Below are 14,734 nucleotides of genomic sequence, written 5' to 3' on the forward strand. Positions count from 1 at the left end.
CTATCTTGAAAATCTTGTTATTGCCTCTCCTTTTGAGTGGAAGCATCATATCAGCATTTCATTCAAGACTTCTTATAATGTCTGATGGTATTGATCTGATACACATTATGGCCATCATGGCAGACATTGCGTAACTCTTTTTATTACCACTTTTCCTGAACAGAGAGTCATACTGACATGAGGTTTTCATCAGAACCCATCTTATGTTTCATTGCCTCTAAATGAAATGGCCATCAAGACAGACATGTTGAAAATTTCATTATTTGTACTTCTAGATGGATGGTCATATTGACATGTGGTTTTCATATAGAAACTTCTTGTGAAGTCTAGTTGGCTTTAAATGAAAATGGCAGTGTTCTGAGATCCAGTATGGCCACCCTGAAAGTCTTGAAAATCTTATTGCTGTTCCTAAACAGAACATCATATCAACTTGGAGTTTCCACTTGAAGACTTTTATAGGCTATACATGGTAGACAGTATTAATGGTGGAGGAAGAACCCAGGAAAACTCTGGAAAGAACCACCGACCCACGAGAAACTACTGGCAAACTTTCTCACATACCCACATTGGCCGAATCCAAGACTTGAACCCATGCAGACAGAGATGAGATGGCAGCGATCCATAATGGAGAGCGCTTTAGACCACTCACCACTCAGGGCCCCGGTGCTCATCTGACTTCCACTATGGCCATCTTGGTGACCATCTTAAAAATCTTCATATGACTAATTCTTTTAGATTGATGGTCACAATGAAATGAGGTTTTCAAAGAAAGATTTCTTAGGATGTTTGGTTGGTTGTAATGAAGATGTTGTTGATCTATGACAGCAATTTTTAAAATATTGTTATTACTGCTCCCCCCAAACCCCCAGAAAGTCTTATTGATGTGGGTTTTCACCAAAGACTTCGTGCAGTGTCTACTGGCCTTATATGATAATTGTGCCAATTGTCGTCCAGTTTGGTAAACTTGGTGACTGTCTTGAAAATCCTGTTATAGCTACTGCTGTATGAATGGTCATATTAACATGAGGTTTTCACTAAAAGATTTCTTAAGATATCTAGCTGGTCTTAAGTGACAATGGTGCCAATCTTACATCCATTATGGCTGAAATTATGCCCATCTTGAAAATCTTGTTATTGCTACTTTTTGTGAATTTGTAGCCATATTGAAATGGAGTTTTCACCTAAACTCTTCTTTTTATATCTAGTTGGTTCTAAATGATCTTACCTCAATATGGCCACTGCAGTGGCTGATTTGACAGTAGTGTTTTCACTCCAGAATATCAGTGATGGCTTCAACACTCAGTAATTAAAGGAAGAAAAACAGTTTTAAATTGGATTCCTGGAAAAAATTTCAGCCAGTAGAGACTCTTGTTAAATATTTTTCATCAGTTTATGTTGAAGTATTTTCTTTATAAATGTTAGACCATCTCACATCAAAGAAAAAGGTTGGATTTTTAAAAGGATTTTGATTTTGAAAAGGATTTGGAAGATAATTAGGAGATTTATAAAATATTCAGACCGTGTTTTGATTATCATTAGAATTCTTTGTAAGTAGCTGTATGGTATGTTCAAATTCAAATGAAGTTTTTGAAAAATTGAAAAGGAAAAAATTTTTACCAAAATATTATTTATGACAGCATTAATTAAACTATCAGAAAATTTTGATAAAGTAATTTACTTTCAGTTACTGGAACAATTATAAAAATGAAGTGGTCTTAGCTATTTCAAAATTATATTAGATTTAATCTGAAGGCTATGGACTGTCTTATCCTGTTTTGCCACCTGGTAGGTAGATAACTAATTAATGAAGGCATTTGCATATAGGTAGAGGCAAATGTTAAGTTCAAACTATATTAATTATTTAAGCAGGCTACTGTTTCTTTCAGAATCATTCATGAGAAGGGGTACACTACAGATGAGTGTTTACATTATCGGCCTGTCGTCTACAGTAATACCATCCAATCAATGGTGGCCATTATCCGTGCCATGGGGCAGCTTAGGATAAGTTTTGCACATTCAGAAAGAGAGGTATAAACTTTGATTGTTTGGTCCCAGTGAATAATAAGTTATTTCCCTTTGTATCTCTCTTGTATGTCAACTTTTAAGTCCACAGTTTTAGGTCTCATGCAATAGATTGAATTTATTATGTGTTATAATTTAAATTATATGTTACAATTTAAGTTATGTGTTATGATACAAGTTATGTCTTATAATATATATATATATATATATATATATATATATATATATATATATATATATATATATATATTATGTCTTATAATATAAGCTATTTTACAATTAAAAATAGAAACAGATTCTCTTCCTTTATTTCAATTTTCATGTAAACATGATACTTGAAGCGGCCATTTGCAGCATTCATCAGGTTAATATAATTTGCCAGATACCAGTGCTACAGTAACGTAGTGTAAACAACTGCCTATACTGAAATCTGAAGGCGTCTTGCATCATTCTCTAAGTTCTGTGGCACACCGTCAAAAACCTAGGTGCTTTTTTCAGTTTGCCTTGTTTTGAGGTCCTCCAGGAAACTACCTCTGTCACATGATTTCTAAAGGAAGCAAAAGGGTTTTCAGAGCATTCTGACAATTATAATGAATGCTGGCAAAGAGGACACCATTTTACCCTACTTTGCAATTCCATTTGAAGGCCCAGACCTTTGCAAAACTCTGCATAGATTATGAACCCAAAGACAAACAGCTGAAATATTACTGCCTAATAAGACTACAAGTTTTATATATATATATATATATATATATATATATATATATATATATATATATATATATATATATATATATATATATATATAATGATGATGTACAGCAAGAACAAATTAAAGGCATTGTGATGAATGCATTAAGTTCAGCAGATAACAGTTGCTTAGCATGCAATGAAAAATCACAGTTCACCACCATTTAAATAACTTTAGAGTGTGATTAATGGGAAATGTTTTACTCTTTATTTTCCAACAGTAACAGATAGCCTTGAGTAAAACTCATTAAATATTTAATGATCCAGAGTGTGATTAATGGGAAATGTTTTACTCTTTATTTTCCAACAGTAACAGATAGCCTTGAGTAAAATTCATTAAATATTTAATGATCCAGAGTAATTAATGGGAAGTGTGTTACTGTTTAATTTCACACAATAACAGATAGCTACTGAGTAAAACATATTTAATGATCAAGAATGTGGTATGTATTAGTTACAGTCAAACCTGTACAGCAGCACCCATGGGAAAAGGCAAAAATGGCCTTTGTAGACAGATGACCTCTTAATGCAGGTGTTAATAGCTCTCAAACTTGGTTCATGACAAATTTATGTGTCATTAACCAAACAACATTAGCATTAGTAATATTATTATTATTATTATTATTATTATTATTATTTCACATATATTATTATTAGCAGTAGTTAAGTATGTTACCAAGATTTTTGTATATAGTTTAGCTATTTAAAAACAAAAGCAACAAAAGTTAATAAAAAATAAATAAGTTCCAATACTTTATCCTTACTTGGATTGTTTGATTGACAAGGGGTGTTATCTTCTTTCCTGTAGAGAAACAACTGTGCATTTGTCAGTACCCAACTCTGATTGTCATTGAAAGTCTTATAAAACCAATCTGATAATTTAAGTACACCACCATCAAATCAGGAAAGCTACAGCTGTCTACATGTGCTCATTTATACATATCTATCATATGCTCTCTCACTTGCTTACTTTTATCAGTACAAATGGCTCCTATATAAATTACTAATTGACAGTTTGCATGTAACTGTGAAACACATGACAGACTTTTTATCAGGGCAGTTGATATAATTAGGCATGAAAACAGGTGTTCACACTTTAAACAATTTATGGATTAACAGTTGCTCAAACCCACCAAGATCTAAAGACAGTCGGCTTTTGTTTGCAACCTTTGATGACTAGGGAATGAAAAGAAGCTTCCTTGGAATGTTGTTAGTAGCACCTACATCTGAATTTCATCTGACCCTTCCCACCTTATTTTTGATATTGGACATAAGTGTGTTAGGTAGAGTCATTTGCCTTTTGAAAAGTTCTAATTTAGCCGCTACCATGTGGTGGCAGCATGGAGTAGTTGCTTACCAGCAGCCTGTTACATCAAGTCATACCTGCATTAAGTTGATATGAAAAATCATTTTTTTCTGAGAAATTGTGAGTATTATAATCATTATGTATTTATTTAATCTGTGGACAGTTGAAACGAAACTACATTGTTGATGAAATTTGACCAGATACTTGCCATTTGCATCTCTAGTGACATGACTGCACAAATCTTGCAACCTACATTCCAGTGACACCAGAGGTACAGTAGTCACCTGATATAAAAAATAAACTCCCTTTTCAATGTTGTTGCACAAAAATACAAAAATATAAAGTTAAAGTCACTTGGAAAAGTCAGATTCATCAATAACATAGAATGTATCAATGATGGGGTTTTTTTATCACGCGACTAATGCATTGGCATGTGCTCTGCTTGATGAATCTGGTTTAGTCAGAAACCTTTAATTTTCACCAGATTATGATAAATACAATCGAAATATGAAACATTTAAAAATCGATTCAGGTAATATACCTTTATGTATATCATGCCTTGCTTGTCAAATAAAAGAAGTTTAATTTTGCCTACTTGGAATGGTCACTGCTGATATGCTGTAGTGACCACGGAATGCAGGGTGAGACCACTGTTTAGCTTAGAAACACCTTGCCTCCGGCTGAGGAAGACAGGTGACTGCTGAACTCAGGTGACTGTTAAGACAGGTTTTACTGTATTTTGAATGTTTGCTGATAAATAAAGATACTAAGGGCTTTTTGTTTGGAGACATGTGTTGGCTTTATGTATGGAGACATAGATAATGTTGGCTTTGTGTATGGAGACATAGATAGTGTTGGCTTTGTGTGTGGAGACATAGTGTTAGCTTTATGTATGGGAGACATAGATAGTGTTGGCTTTGTGTGTGGAGACATAGATAGTGTTGGCTTTGTGTGTGGAGACATAGTGTTGGCTTTATGTATGGGAGACATAGATAGTGTTGGCTTTGTTTGTGGAGACATAGATAGTGTTGGCTTTATGTATGGAGACATAGTGTTGGCTTTGTGTGTGGAGACATAGTGTTGGCTTTGTTTGTGGAGATATAGATAGTGTTGGCTTTATGTATGGAGACATAGATAGTGTTGGCTTTGTGTGTGGAGACACAGATAGTGTTGGCTTTGTGTGTGGAGACATAGATAGTGTTGGCTTTGTGTGTGGAGACATAGATATGTTTGCTTTGTGTGTGGAGACATAGATAGTGTTGGCTTTGTGTGTGGAGACAGATAGTGTTGGCTTTGTATGTGGAGATATAGATAGTGTTGGCTTTATGTTGTTGTTGTTGTTGTGGGGTTTAACGCCATAGCACACAATAGGATATGCATGGCGGCCAGTATTAATGGTGGAGGAAGAACCCGGGAAAACCCTGGGAAGAACCACCGACCCACGAGAAGTTACTGGCGAGCTTTCTCACATACCCATGTTAGCCAAATCTTAGACTCAAACCCACGCAGACAGAGGTAAGATGGCAGTGTGGCTTTATGTATGGGAGACATAGATAGTGTTGGCTTTATGTGTGGAGACATAGATAGTGTTGGCTTTGTGTGTGGAGATATAGATAGTGTTGGCTTTATGTATGGAGACATAGTGTTGGTTTTGTGTGTGGAGATATAGATAGTGTTGGCTTTGTGTGTGGAGACATAGATAGTGTTGGCTTTGTGTGTGGAGATATAGTGTTGGCTTTATGTATGGGAGACATAGATAGTGTTGGATTTGTGTGTGGAGACATAGATAGTGTTGGCTTTATGTATGGAGACATAGTGTTGGCTTTGTGTGTGGAGACATAGATAGTGTTGGCTTTGTGTGTGGAGATATAGATAGTGTTGGCTTTGTGTGTGGAGACATAGATATTGTTGGCTTTGTGTGTGGAGATATATATAGTGTTGGCTTTGTGTGTGGAGACATAGATAGTGTTGGCTTTGTGTGTGGAGACAGATAGTGTTGGCTTTGTGTGTGGAGATATAGATAGTGTTGGCTTTATGTTGTTGTTGTTGTTGTGGGGTTTAACGCCATATTTCAGCACACGATAGGCTATGCATGGCGGCCAGTATTAATGGTGGAGGAAGAACCCGGGAAGAACCACCCACCCACGAGAAGTTACTGACGAGCTTTCTCACATACCCACGTTAGCCGAATCTTAGACTCGAACCAACGCAGACAGAGGTGAGATGGCAGTGTGGCTTTATGTATGGGAGACATAAATAGTGTTGGCTTTGTGTGTGGAGACATAGATAGTGTTGGCTTTGTGTGTGGAGACATAGATAGTGTTGGCTTTATGTATGGGAGATATAGAAAGTGTTGGCTTTGTGTGTGGAGACATAGTGTTGGCTTTGTGTGTGGAGATATAGATAGTGTTGGCTTTTTGTGTGGAGATATAGATAGTGTTGGCTTTATGTGTGGAGACAGATAGTGTTGGCTTTGTGTGTGGAGATATAGATAGTGTTGGCTTTTTGTGTGGAGATATAGAAAGTGTTGGCTTTGTGTGTGGAGACATAGTGTTGGCTTTGTGTGTGGAGATATAGATAGTGTTGGCTTTTTGTGTGGAGATATAGATAGTGTTGGCTTTATGTGTGGAGACAGATAGTGTTGGCTTTGTGTGTGGAGATATAGATAGTGTTGGCTTTATGTATGGGAGACATAGTGTTGGCTTTGTGTGTGGAGACATAGATAGTGTTGGCTTTTTGTGTGGAGATATAGAAAGTGTTGGCTTTGTGTGTGGAGACATAGTGTTGGCTTTGTGTGTGGAGATATAGATAGTGTTGGCTTTTTGTGTGGAGATATAGATAGTGTTGGCTTTATGTGTGGAGACAGATAGTGTTGGCTTTGTGTGTGGAGATAAAGATAGTGTTGGCTTTATGTATGGGAGACATAGTGTTGGCTTTGTGTGTGGAGACATAGATAGTGTTGGCTTTGTGTGTGGAGACATAGATAGTGTTGGCTTTATGTATGGGATATATATAGTGTTAGCTTTGTGTGTGGAGACAGATAGTGTTGGCTTTGTGTGTGGAGATATAGATAGTGTTGGCTTTGTGTGTGGAAATATAGATAGTGTTGGCTTTGTGTGTGGAGACATAGATAGTGTTGGCTTTGTGTGTGGAGACATATATAGTGTTGGCTTGGTATTGAATTGGACAAATGTATTAAATTTAAATTTGAATTCTCAGCAAAGTCATGACATTCTCAGAATCTTAATGCTTACTAGTGCATGTATTTTTTCCCTTGTTTATTTGTTTATAAGAATTTATTTAATGGTTTGCTATGATGTAGTATCATCCAGTTTATATTATTGGTCTCTAGTGTTATTTCCAAGGTTTAGTATTCACAAGTTTGTATTTCTCATCTCTAGTGTTATTTCCCAAGGGTTAGTATTTTACTAGTTTATATTACTGATCTCTAGTGTTATTTCCCAAGGTTTAGTATTCACAAGTTTGTATTTCTCTACTCTAGTGTTATTTCCCAAGGTTTAGTTTTCACAAGTTTATATTATTGATCTCTAGTGTTATTTCCCAAGGTTTAGTATTCACAAGTTTATATTACTGATCTGTAGTGTTATTTCCCAAGGTTTAGTATTCACAAGTTTGTATTACTGATCTCTAGTTTCATTTCCAAGGTTTAATATTCACAAGTTTGTATTACTGATCTCTAGTGTTATTTCCCAAAGTTTAGTATTCACAAGTTTATATTACTGATCTCTAGTGTTATTTCCCAAGGTTTAGTATTCACAAGTTTATATTATTGATCTCTAGTGTTATTTCCCAAGGTTTAGTATTCACAAGTTTATATTACTGATCTCTAGTGTTATTTCCCAAGGTTTAGTTTTCACAAGTTTGTATTTCTCTACTCTAGTGTTATTTCCCAAGGTTTAGTTTTCACAAGTTTATATTACTGATCTCTAGTGTTATTTCCCAAGGTTTAGTTTTCACAAGTTTATATTACTGATCTCTAGTGTTATTTCCCAAGGTTTAGTATTCACAAGTTTATGTTACTGATCTCTAGTGTTATTTCCCAAGGTTTAGTATTCACAAGTTTATATTACTGATCTCTAGTTTCATTTCCAAGGTTTAATATTCACAAGTTTGTATTACTGATCTCTAGTGTTATTTCCCAAGGTTTAATATTCACAAGTTTGTATTACTGATCTCTAGTGTTATTTCCCAAGGTTTAGTATTCACAAGTTTGTATTACTGATCTCTAGTGTTATTTCCCAAGGTTTAGTATTCACAAGTTTATATTACTGATCTCTAGTGTTATTTCCCAAGGTTTAGTATTCACACGTTTATATTACTGATCTCTAGTGTTATTTCCCAAGGTTTAGTATTCACAAGTTTATATTACTGATCTCTAGTTTCATTTCCAAGGTTTAATATTCACAAGTTTGTATTACAGATCTCTAGTGTTATTTCCCAAGGTTTAGTATTCACAAGTTTGTATTACTGATCTCTAGTGTTATTTCCCAAGGTTTAGTATTCACAAGTTTATATTACTGATCTCTAGTGTTATTTCCCAAGGTTTAGTATTCACAAGTTTATATTACTGATCTCTAGTGTTATTTCCCACGGTTTAGTATTCACAAGTTTATATTACTGATCTCTAGTGTTATTTCCCAAGGTTTAGTATTCACAAGTTTATATTACTGATCTCTAGTGTTATTTCCCAAGGTATTCACAAGTTTATATTACTGATCTCTAGTTTCATTTCCAAGGTTTAATATTCACAAGTTTGTATTACTGATCTCTAGTGTTATTTCCCAAGGTTTAGTATTCACAAGTTTGTATTTCTGATCTCTTGTGTTATTTCCCAAGGTTTAGTATTCACAAGTTTGTATTACTGATCTCTAGTGTTATTTCCCAAGGTTTAGTATTCACAAGTTTGTGTTACTGATCTCTAGTGTTATTTCCCAAGGTTTAGTATTCACAAGTTTATATTACTGATCTCTAGTGTTATTTCCCAAGGTTTAGTATTCACAAGTTTATATTACTGATCTCTAGTGTTATTTCCCAAGGTTTAGTATTCACAAGTTTATATTACTGATCTCTAGTTTCATTTCCAAGGTTTAATATTCACAAGTTTGTATTACTGATCTCTAGTGTTATTTCCCAAGGTTTAGTATTCACAAGTTTGTATTACTGATCTCTAGTGTTATTTCCCAAGGTTTAGCATTCACAAGTTTATATTACTGATCTCTAGTGTTATTTCCCAAGGTTTAGTATTCACAAGTTTATATTACTGATCTCTAGTTTCATTTCCAAGGTTTAATATTCACAAGTTTGTATTACTGATCTCTAGTGTTATTTCCCACGGTTTAGTATTCACAAGTTTATATTACTGATCTCTAGTGTTATTTCCCAAGGTTTAGTATTCACAAGTTTATATTACTGATCTCTAGTGTTATTTCCCAAGGTTTAGTATTCACAAGTTTATATTACTGATCTCTAGTGTTATTTCCCAAGGTTTAGTATTCACAAGTTTATATTACTGATCTCTAGTGTTATTTCCCAAGGTTTAGTATTCACAAGTTTATATTACTGATCTCTAGTGTTATTTCCCAAGGTTTAGTATTCACAAGTTTGTATTACTAATCTCTAGTGTTATTTCCCAAGGTTTAGTATTCACAAGTTTATATTACTGATCTCTAGTGTTATTTCCCAAGGTTTAGTATTCACAAGTTTATATTACTGATCTCTAGTGTTATTTCCCAAGGTTTAGTATTCACAAGTTTATATTACTGATCTCTAGTTTCATTTCCAAGGTTTAATATTCACAAGTTTGTATTACTGATCTCTAGTGTTATTTCCCAAGGTTTAGTATTCACAAGTTTGTATTACTGATCTCTAGTGTTATTTCCCAAGGTTTAGTATTCACAAGTTTGTATTACTGATCTCTAGTGTTATTTCCCAAGGTTTAGTATTCACAAGTTTATATTACTGATCTCTAGTGTTATTTCCCAAGGTTTAGTATTCACAAGTTTGTATTTCTGATCTCTAGTTTATTTGCCAAGTTGTAGTATCAAGGAATTTTTATTACTGAATTTTAGTGTTATTTTCCAAACTGTAGTATTAGAAAGTTTGTGTTGGTAATCTCCAGTTATTTGACAACCTGTAGTATCAGTAAGTTTATAATTCTGATTTCTACTTTAATTTTCAAACTTTAGTATCAGCAAGTTTGTATTTCTGATCTCTAGTTTATTTGCCAAGTTGTAGTATCAAGGAATTTTTATTACTGAATTTTAGTGTTATTTTCCAAACTGTAGTATTAGAAAGTTTGTGTTGGTAATCTCCAGTTATTTGACAACCTGTAGTATCAGTAAGTTTATAATTCTGATTTCTACTTTAATTTTCAAACTTTAGTATCAGCAAGTTTGTATTTCTGATCTCTAGTTTATTTGCCAAGTTGTAGTATCAAGGAATTTTTATTACTGAATTTTAGTGTTATTTTCCAAACTGTAGTATTAGAAAGTTTGTGTTGGTAATCTCGTTATTTGACAACCTGTAGTATCAGTAAGTTTGTATTTCTGATCTCTACTTTAATTTGCCAAACTTTAGTATCAGCAAGTTTGTAATGCTGATCTCTACTATAATTTGCCAAACTTTAGTATCAGCAAGTTTGTATTTCTGATCTGTACTTTAATTTGCCAAACTTTAATATCAGTTTGTAAAGCACATTTTTTTAAAATAGGATGATGCTCGATTATTTTTCAACCTGGCTATGAATGCAGAAGAAGGCGAGATGCCAACAGAACTTGGTAATGTCATGAAAAGATTGTGGGATGATGCAGGAGTACAAGAATGCTTTGGCAGATCTCGCGAGTACCAGCTGAATGACTCAGCACAATAGTAAGTCTTTACCACACGCAAAATAGTTTGGGAAATGTTTGCAGCAGACACTTAATTTTTTAAAACATTGACCATGCACAATTATGTTGTAGATATGCTTGAAGATTTTGTGTTTTGCATGCATTGCTAATAATTTCCTTGTTCATTCTCCACGTTTTCAAAACTCAAACTTAGACCTTAAAAAAGAAAAAGAAAAGAAGTTCCACAATGGAGTTTTGTTAATATCTTTTTAATAATGGAAGGAAAATAAGTTGTGTTTGGGTAAATATTTTGAGAGTGAATAAGTGATTATTACAGATTGTTAACTATGTTTGATAAATTTACTGGGCTAGATTCTATGTGGTATATATGACCAAAGTGCCATTATTATATACTTGAGAAGAAACCTTTACAGTATTGTGTCATCTATAGGGTAAAATAAAACTGTTTGATCCTTAGGGTAAAATAACACACAGTCATCTATAGGGTAAAATAAAACTGTTTGATCCTTAGGGTAAAATAACACACAGTCATCTATAGGGTAAAATAAAACTGTTTGATCCTTAGGGTAAAATAACACACAGTCATCTATTATAGGGTAAAATAAAACTGATGTTTGTGGTAAAATAACACTGTGTCATCTATAGGGTAAAATAAAACTGTTTGATCCTTAGGGTAAAATAACACACAGTCATCTATAGGGTAAAATAAAACTGATCTTTGTGGTAAAATAACACTGTATCATATATAGCATAAAATAAAACTGTTTGATCTAAATGGTAAAATAACAGGCTATCGTCAACAGGGTAAAATCAGTAGTGTACTGATGAGGGGGGACGGATGGAGCCCCAGGTTCCTGAGGTCTTGAGGCACTTAAACAATTGGCTCCAGAGGTCTTGGGGTGCAGAAACCCCTTTCATACATCATTACTGCCCTGGGCAACATTTACCCATAGCATGCCACTAAGTAAAATAACACTGTATCATCTATAGGGTAAAATAACACAACACAAATTTTCTTCTGACATTTTAATATTTCATATTTCTTTTGGGGATGAAAAATAAAGCAAATTCATGTTCTGTAGTGAAATTGATGTCTGGATGCATGATTAATGTCTGGATGCATGATTGATGTCTGGATGCATGATTCATGTCTGGATGCATGATTCATGTCTGGATGCATGATTGATGTCTGGATGCATGATTCATGTCTGGATGCATGATTCATGTCTGGATGTGTGATTGATGTCTGGATGCGTGATTCATGTCTGGATGCATGATTCATGTCTGGATGCGTGATTCATGTCTGGATGCATGATTCATGTCTGGATGCATGATTCATGTCTGAATGAATGATTCATGTCTGGATGCATGATTCATGTCTGAATGAATGATTCATGTCTGGATGCATGATTCATGTCTGGATGCATGATTCATGTCTGGATGCATGATTCATGTCTGAATGAATGATTCATGTCTGGATGCATGATTCATGTCAGGATGCATGATTCATGTCAGGATGCATGATTCCTGTCAGGATGCATGATTGATGTCTGGATGCGTGATTCATGTCTGGATGCATGATTCATGTCTGGATGCATGATTCATGTCTGGATGCATGATTCATGTCAGGATGCATGATTCATGTCAGGATGCATGATTGATGTCTGGATGCGTGATTCATGTCTGGATGCATGATTCATGTCTGGATGCATGATTCATGTCTGGATGCATGATTCGGATGCATTTCAGCAACTGTCAGATATGTAGATACTCACTTATAAGCTGAGTCCATCTACAAACCACATAGACCCTAATCTGCAGATCTAGGTCTGTGTAGTTTGCAGTTTGTCTCAGCTTATAAGTGGGTATAAACAGTATATATTCACTTCCTGCTAACATCAATAGATGCAACGCATACATGAAAACCTATTGCATTCTGTTTGCAGAGATGCTCCCAGGGTGTGCAGTTGTATGATTCAAGCAAAATTTGTATGAATTTGCAAACTTGGAAAGCGGTGATGCTTGAGAAATCCTTCAAATTAATTTCAAGTCATGCATATGAAAATGTACTCTGTGCAGTCTACAGCTTTATTCATCCTGGGATCATCTCTTTGTACGTACATCTTTGAAATCAGATCTAACTGTATAGATTTAGATCTGCTATCACATACTTCACCCACAGATCTAGGTCTTTGCATGTTGTTAGGAGTAATCTGTAGAACAAACAACATAGATCCAGATCTGCTATCACATGCTTCACCCGCAGATCTAGGTCTGTGCATGTTGTTAGGAGTAATCTGTAGAACAAACAACATAGATCCAGATCTGCCATCACTTACTTCACCAGTAGATCTAGGTCTGTGCATGTTGTTAGAGTAATCTGTAGAACAAACAACATAGATCCAGATCTGCCATCACATACTTCACCAGTAGATCTAGGTCTGGGCAGTTTCTTACCCTGATACGGAGTGTTTTGTTTGGACTTAAAAATGAGTATATGGAGTAGGTATAAATGATTAATTCAAATTTAGCTTATGTGTTAATTAGCAATTAGTGAAAATGCGATAAATCATGGTCAGTACCTTTTTCTGTTACTGGCAGTAGGGTTACCACTTTGCTGCTTTAGACCTAAATGAAAGAAGTTCTATAAATACAATTATAATCAAGCATTCAATTTCCCACAGTATAAAAGAAGCATTCAGTATGAACCTAAATATGGTCAGTATAAACTTAAACATGGTCAATACAAACTTAATTATGGTCACTACAAATTTTGAATATAAAGTAACAATATTAAAATAATGAGATTGTTTTTTAGAGTATATAAACTTGTCATACAACTTTCCTCAGCTACCTGTCTCAGCTAGAGCGTCTGTGTCGGTCAGACTACGTCCCAACAGAGCAGGATGTATTGAGGACCAGGGTCAAGACCACAGGAATCATCGAGAGCAACTTCACTTTCAAGGGGCTTCACTTTAAGTAAGTAGCATTAAGTTGAAGTATGTCTCGTCAGGATCTTCTGCTGGCTAGCTCAGATGGTGATATTGTATTGCATTTTTTTTTTTTGTACACTTGTATTCTGTATTAGTTTGGTTTATGAATAATTGAATGTGAAAATATTAATGATAATTTTTGGCTAATTCCTGTGTAATACAGTTTCAAGATTGATGTTCCCAATAGGTCAGACTGAGTACAAATTTGCAGTCCACTTTCTTCTATTTTACTCACTGACCAGTCTTTTGTGACCATAATGTTTCTATTTAAATTAGTCACTTGCAAAATAAACAATTTATAGCGCAAAGCTAATGTAATACAATCACACCTATTTACAACTGTACAGGAGTCCAGATAAAAATGGCCGTTATACATAGGTTATCTTTATGTGCAGGTAAGAGTCATGAAAATTGATTGGATAGAAATGATATAAAGCAGATTGATTGACAGTTTGATGGAGAAGCAGATAGAAAGAAAGATAGAGAGATGGATGAGAGTATCGTATTTTTAATTGCAAAAACTGAAACAAAGAGTAAACAGAGTTAATTAGATGCAGTTCTTCAAATTGATTAAATGTAATGATTAATCAGATAAGAGATAAAGAAGACATTCACTTCTAATAATCACCTGTCCCTATATGCATTTGTGGTGGTCCATGGACTGAAAAATAGCAGTCAGTTGTAGGGTTGAGCTGAAGGTCCCTATATGCTTTTGTGGACTTTCGTGGACTGAAAAATAGCAGTCAGTTGTAGGGTTGAGCTGAAGGTCCCTATATGCTTTTGTGGACTTTCGT

At 34.6% G+C, this 14,734-nt stretch overlaps 1 protein-coding gene across 2 annotated transcripts in view; it reads left to right on the forward strand.

Moving 5' to 3' along the window:
- Window positions 1–14,734, forward strand: part of LOC149787540 (guanine nucleotide-binding protein G(i) subunit alpha-like) — a 121,843-nt gene that overhangs the window by 88,914 nt on the left and 18,195 nt on the right. For both annotated transcript variants that reach the window (XM_089973685.1, XM_089973684.1), the window contains exons 4-6: window positions 1,887–2,028; window positions 10,809–10,966; window positions 13,798–13,926. In XM_089973685.1, the coding sequence (XP_089829811.1) occupies window positions 1,887–2,028; window positions 10,809–10,966; window positions 13,798–13,926 (429 nt within the window). The remainder of the gene's footprint in view (window positions 1–1,886; window positions 2,029–10,808; window positions 10,967–13,797; window positions 13,927–14,734) is intronic.

This window comes from Sinohyriopsis cumingii, chromosome 11 (genome assembly GCF_028554795.1).
Source record: "Sinohyriopsis cumingii isolate HCF-2022 chromosome 11, ASM2855479v2, whole genome shotgun sequence".
In the NCBI taxonomy this organism is placed as follows: domain Eukaryota; kingdom Metazoa; phylum Mollusca; class Bivalvia; order Unionida; family Unionidae; genus Sinohyriopsis; species Sinohyriopsis cumingii.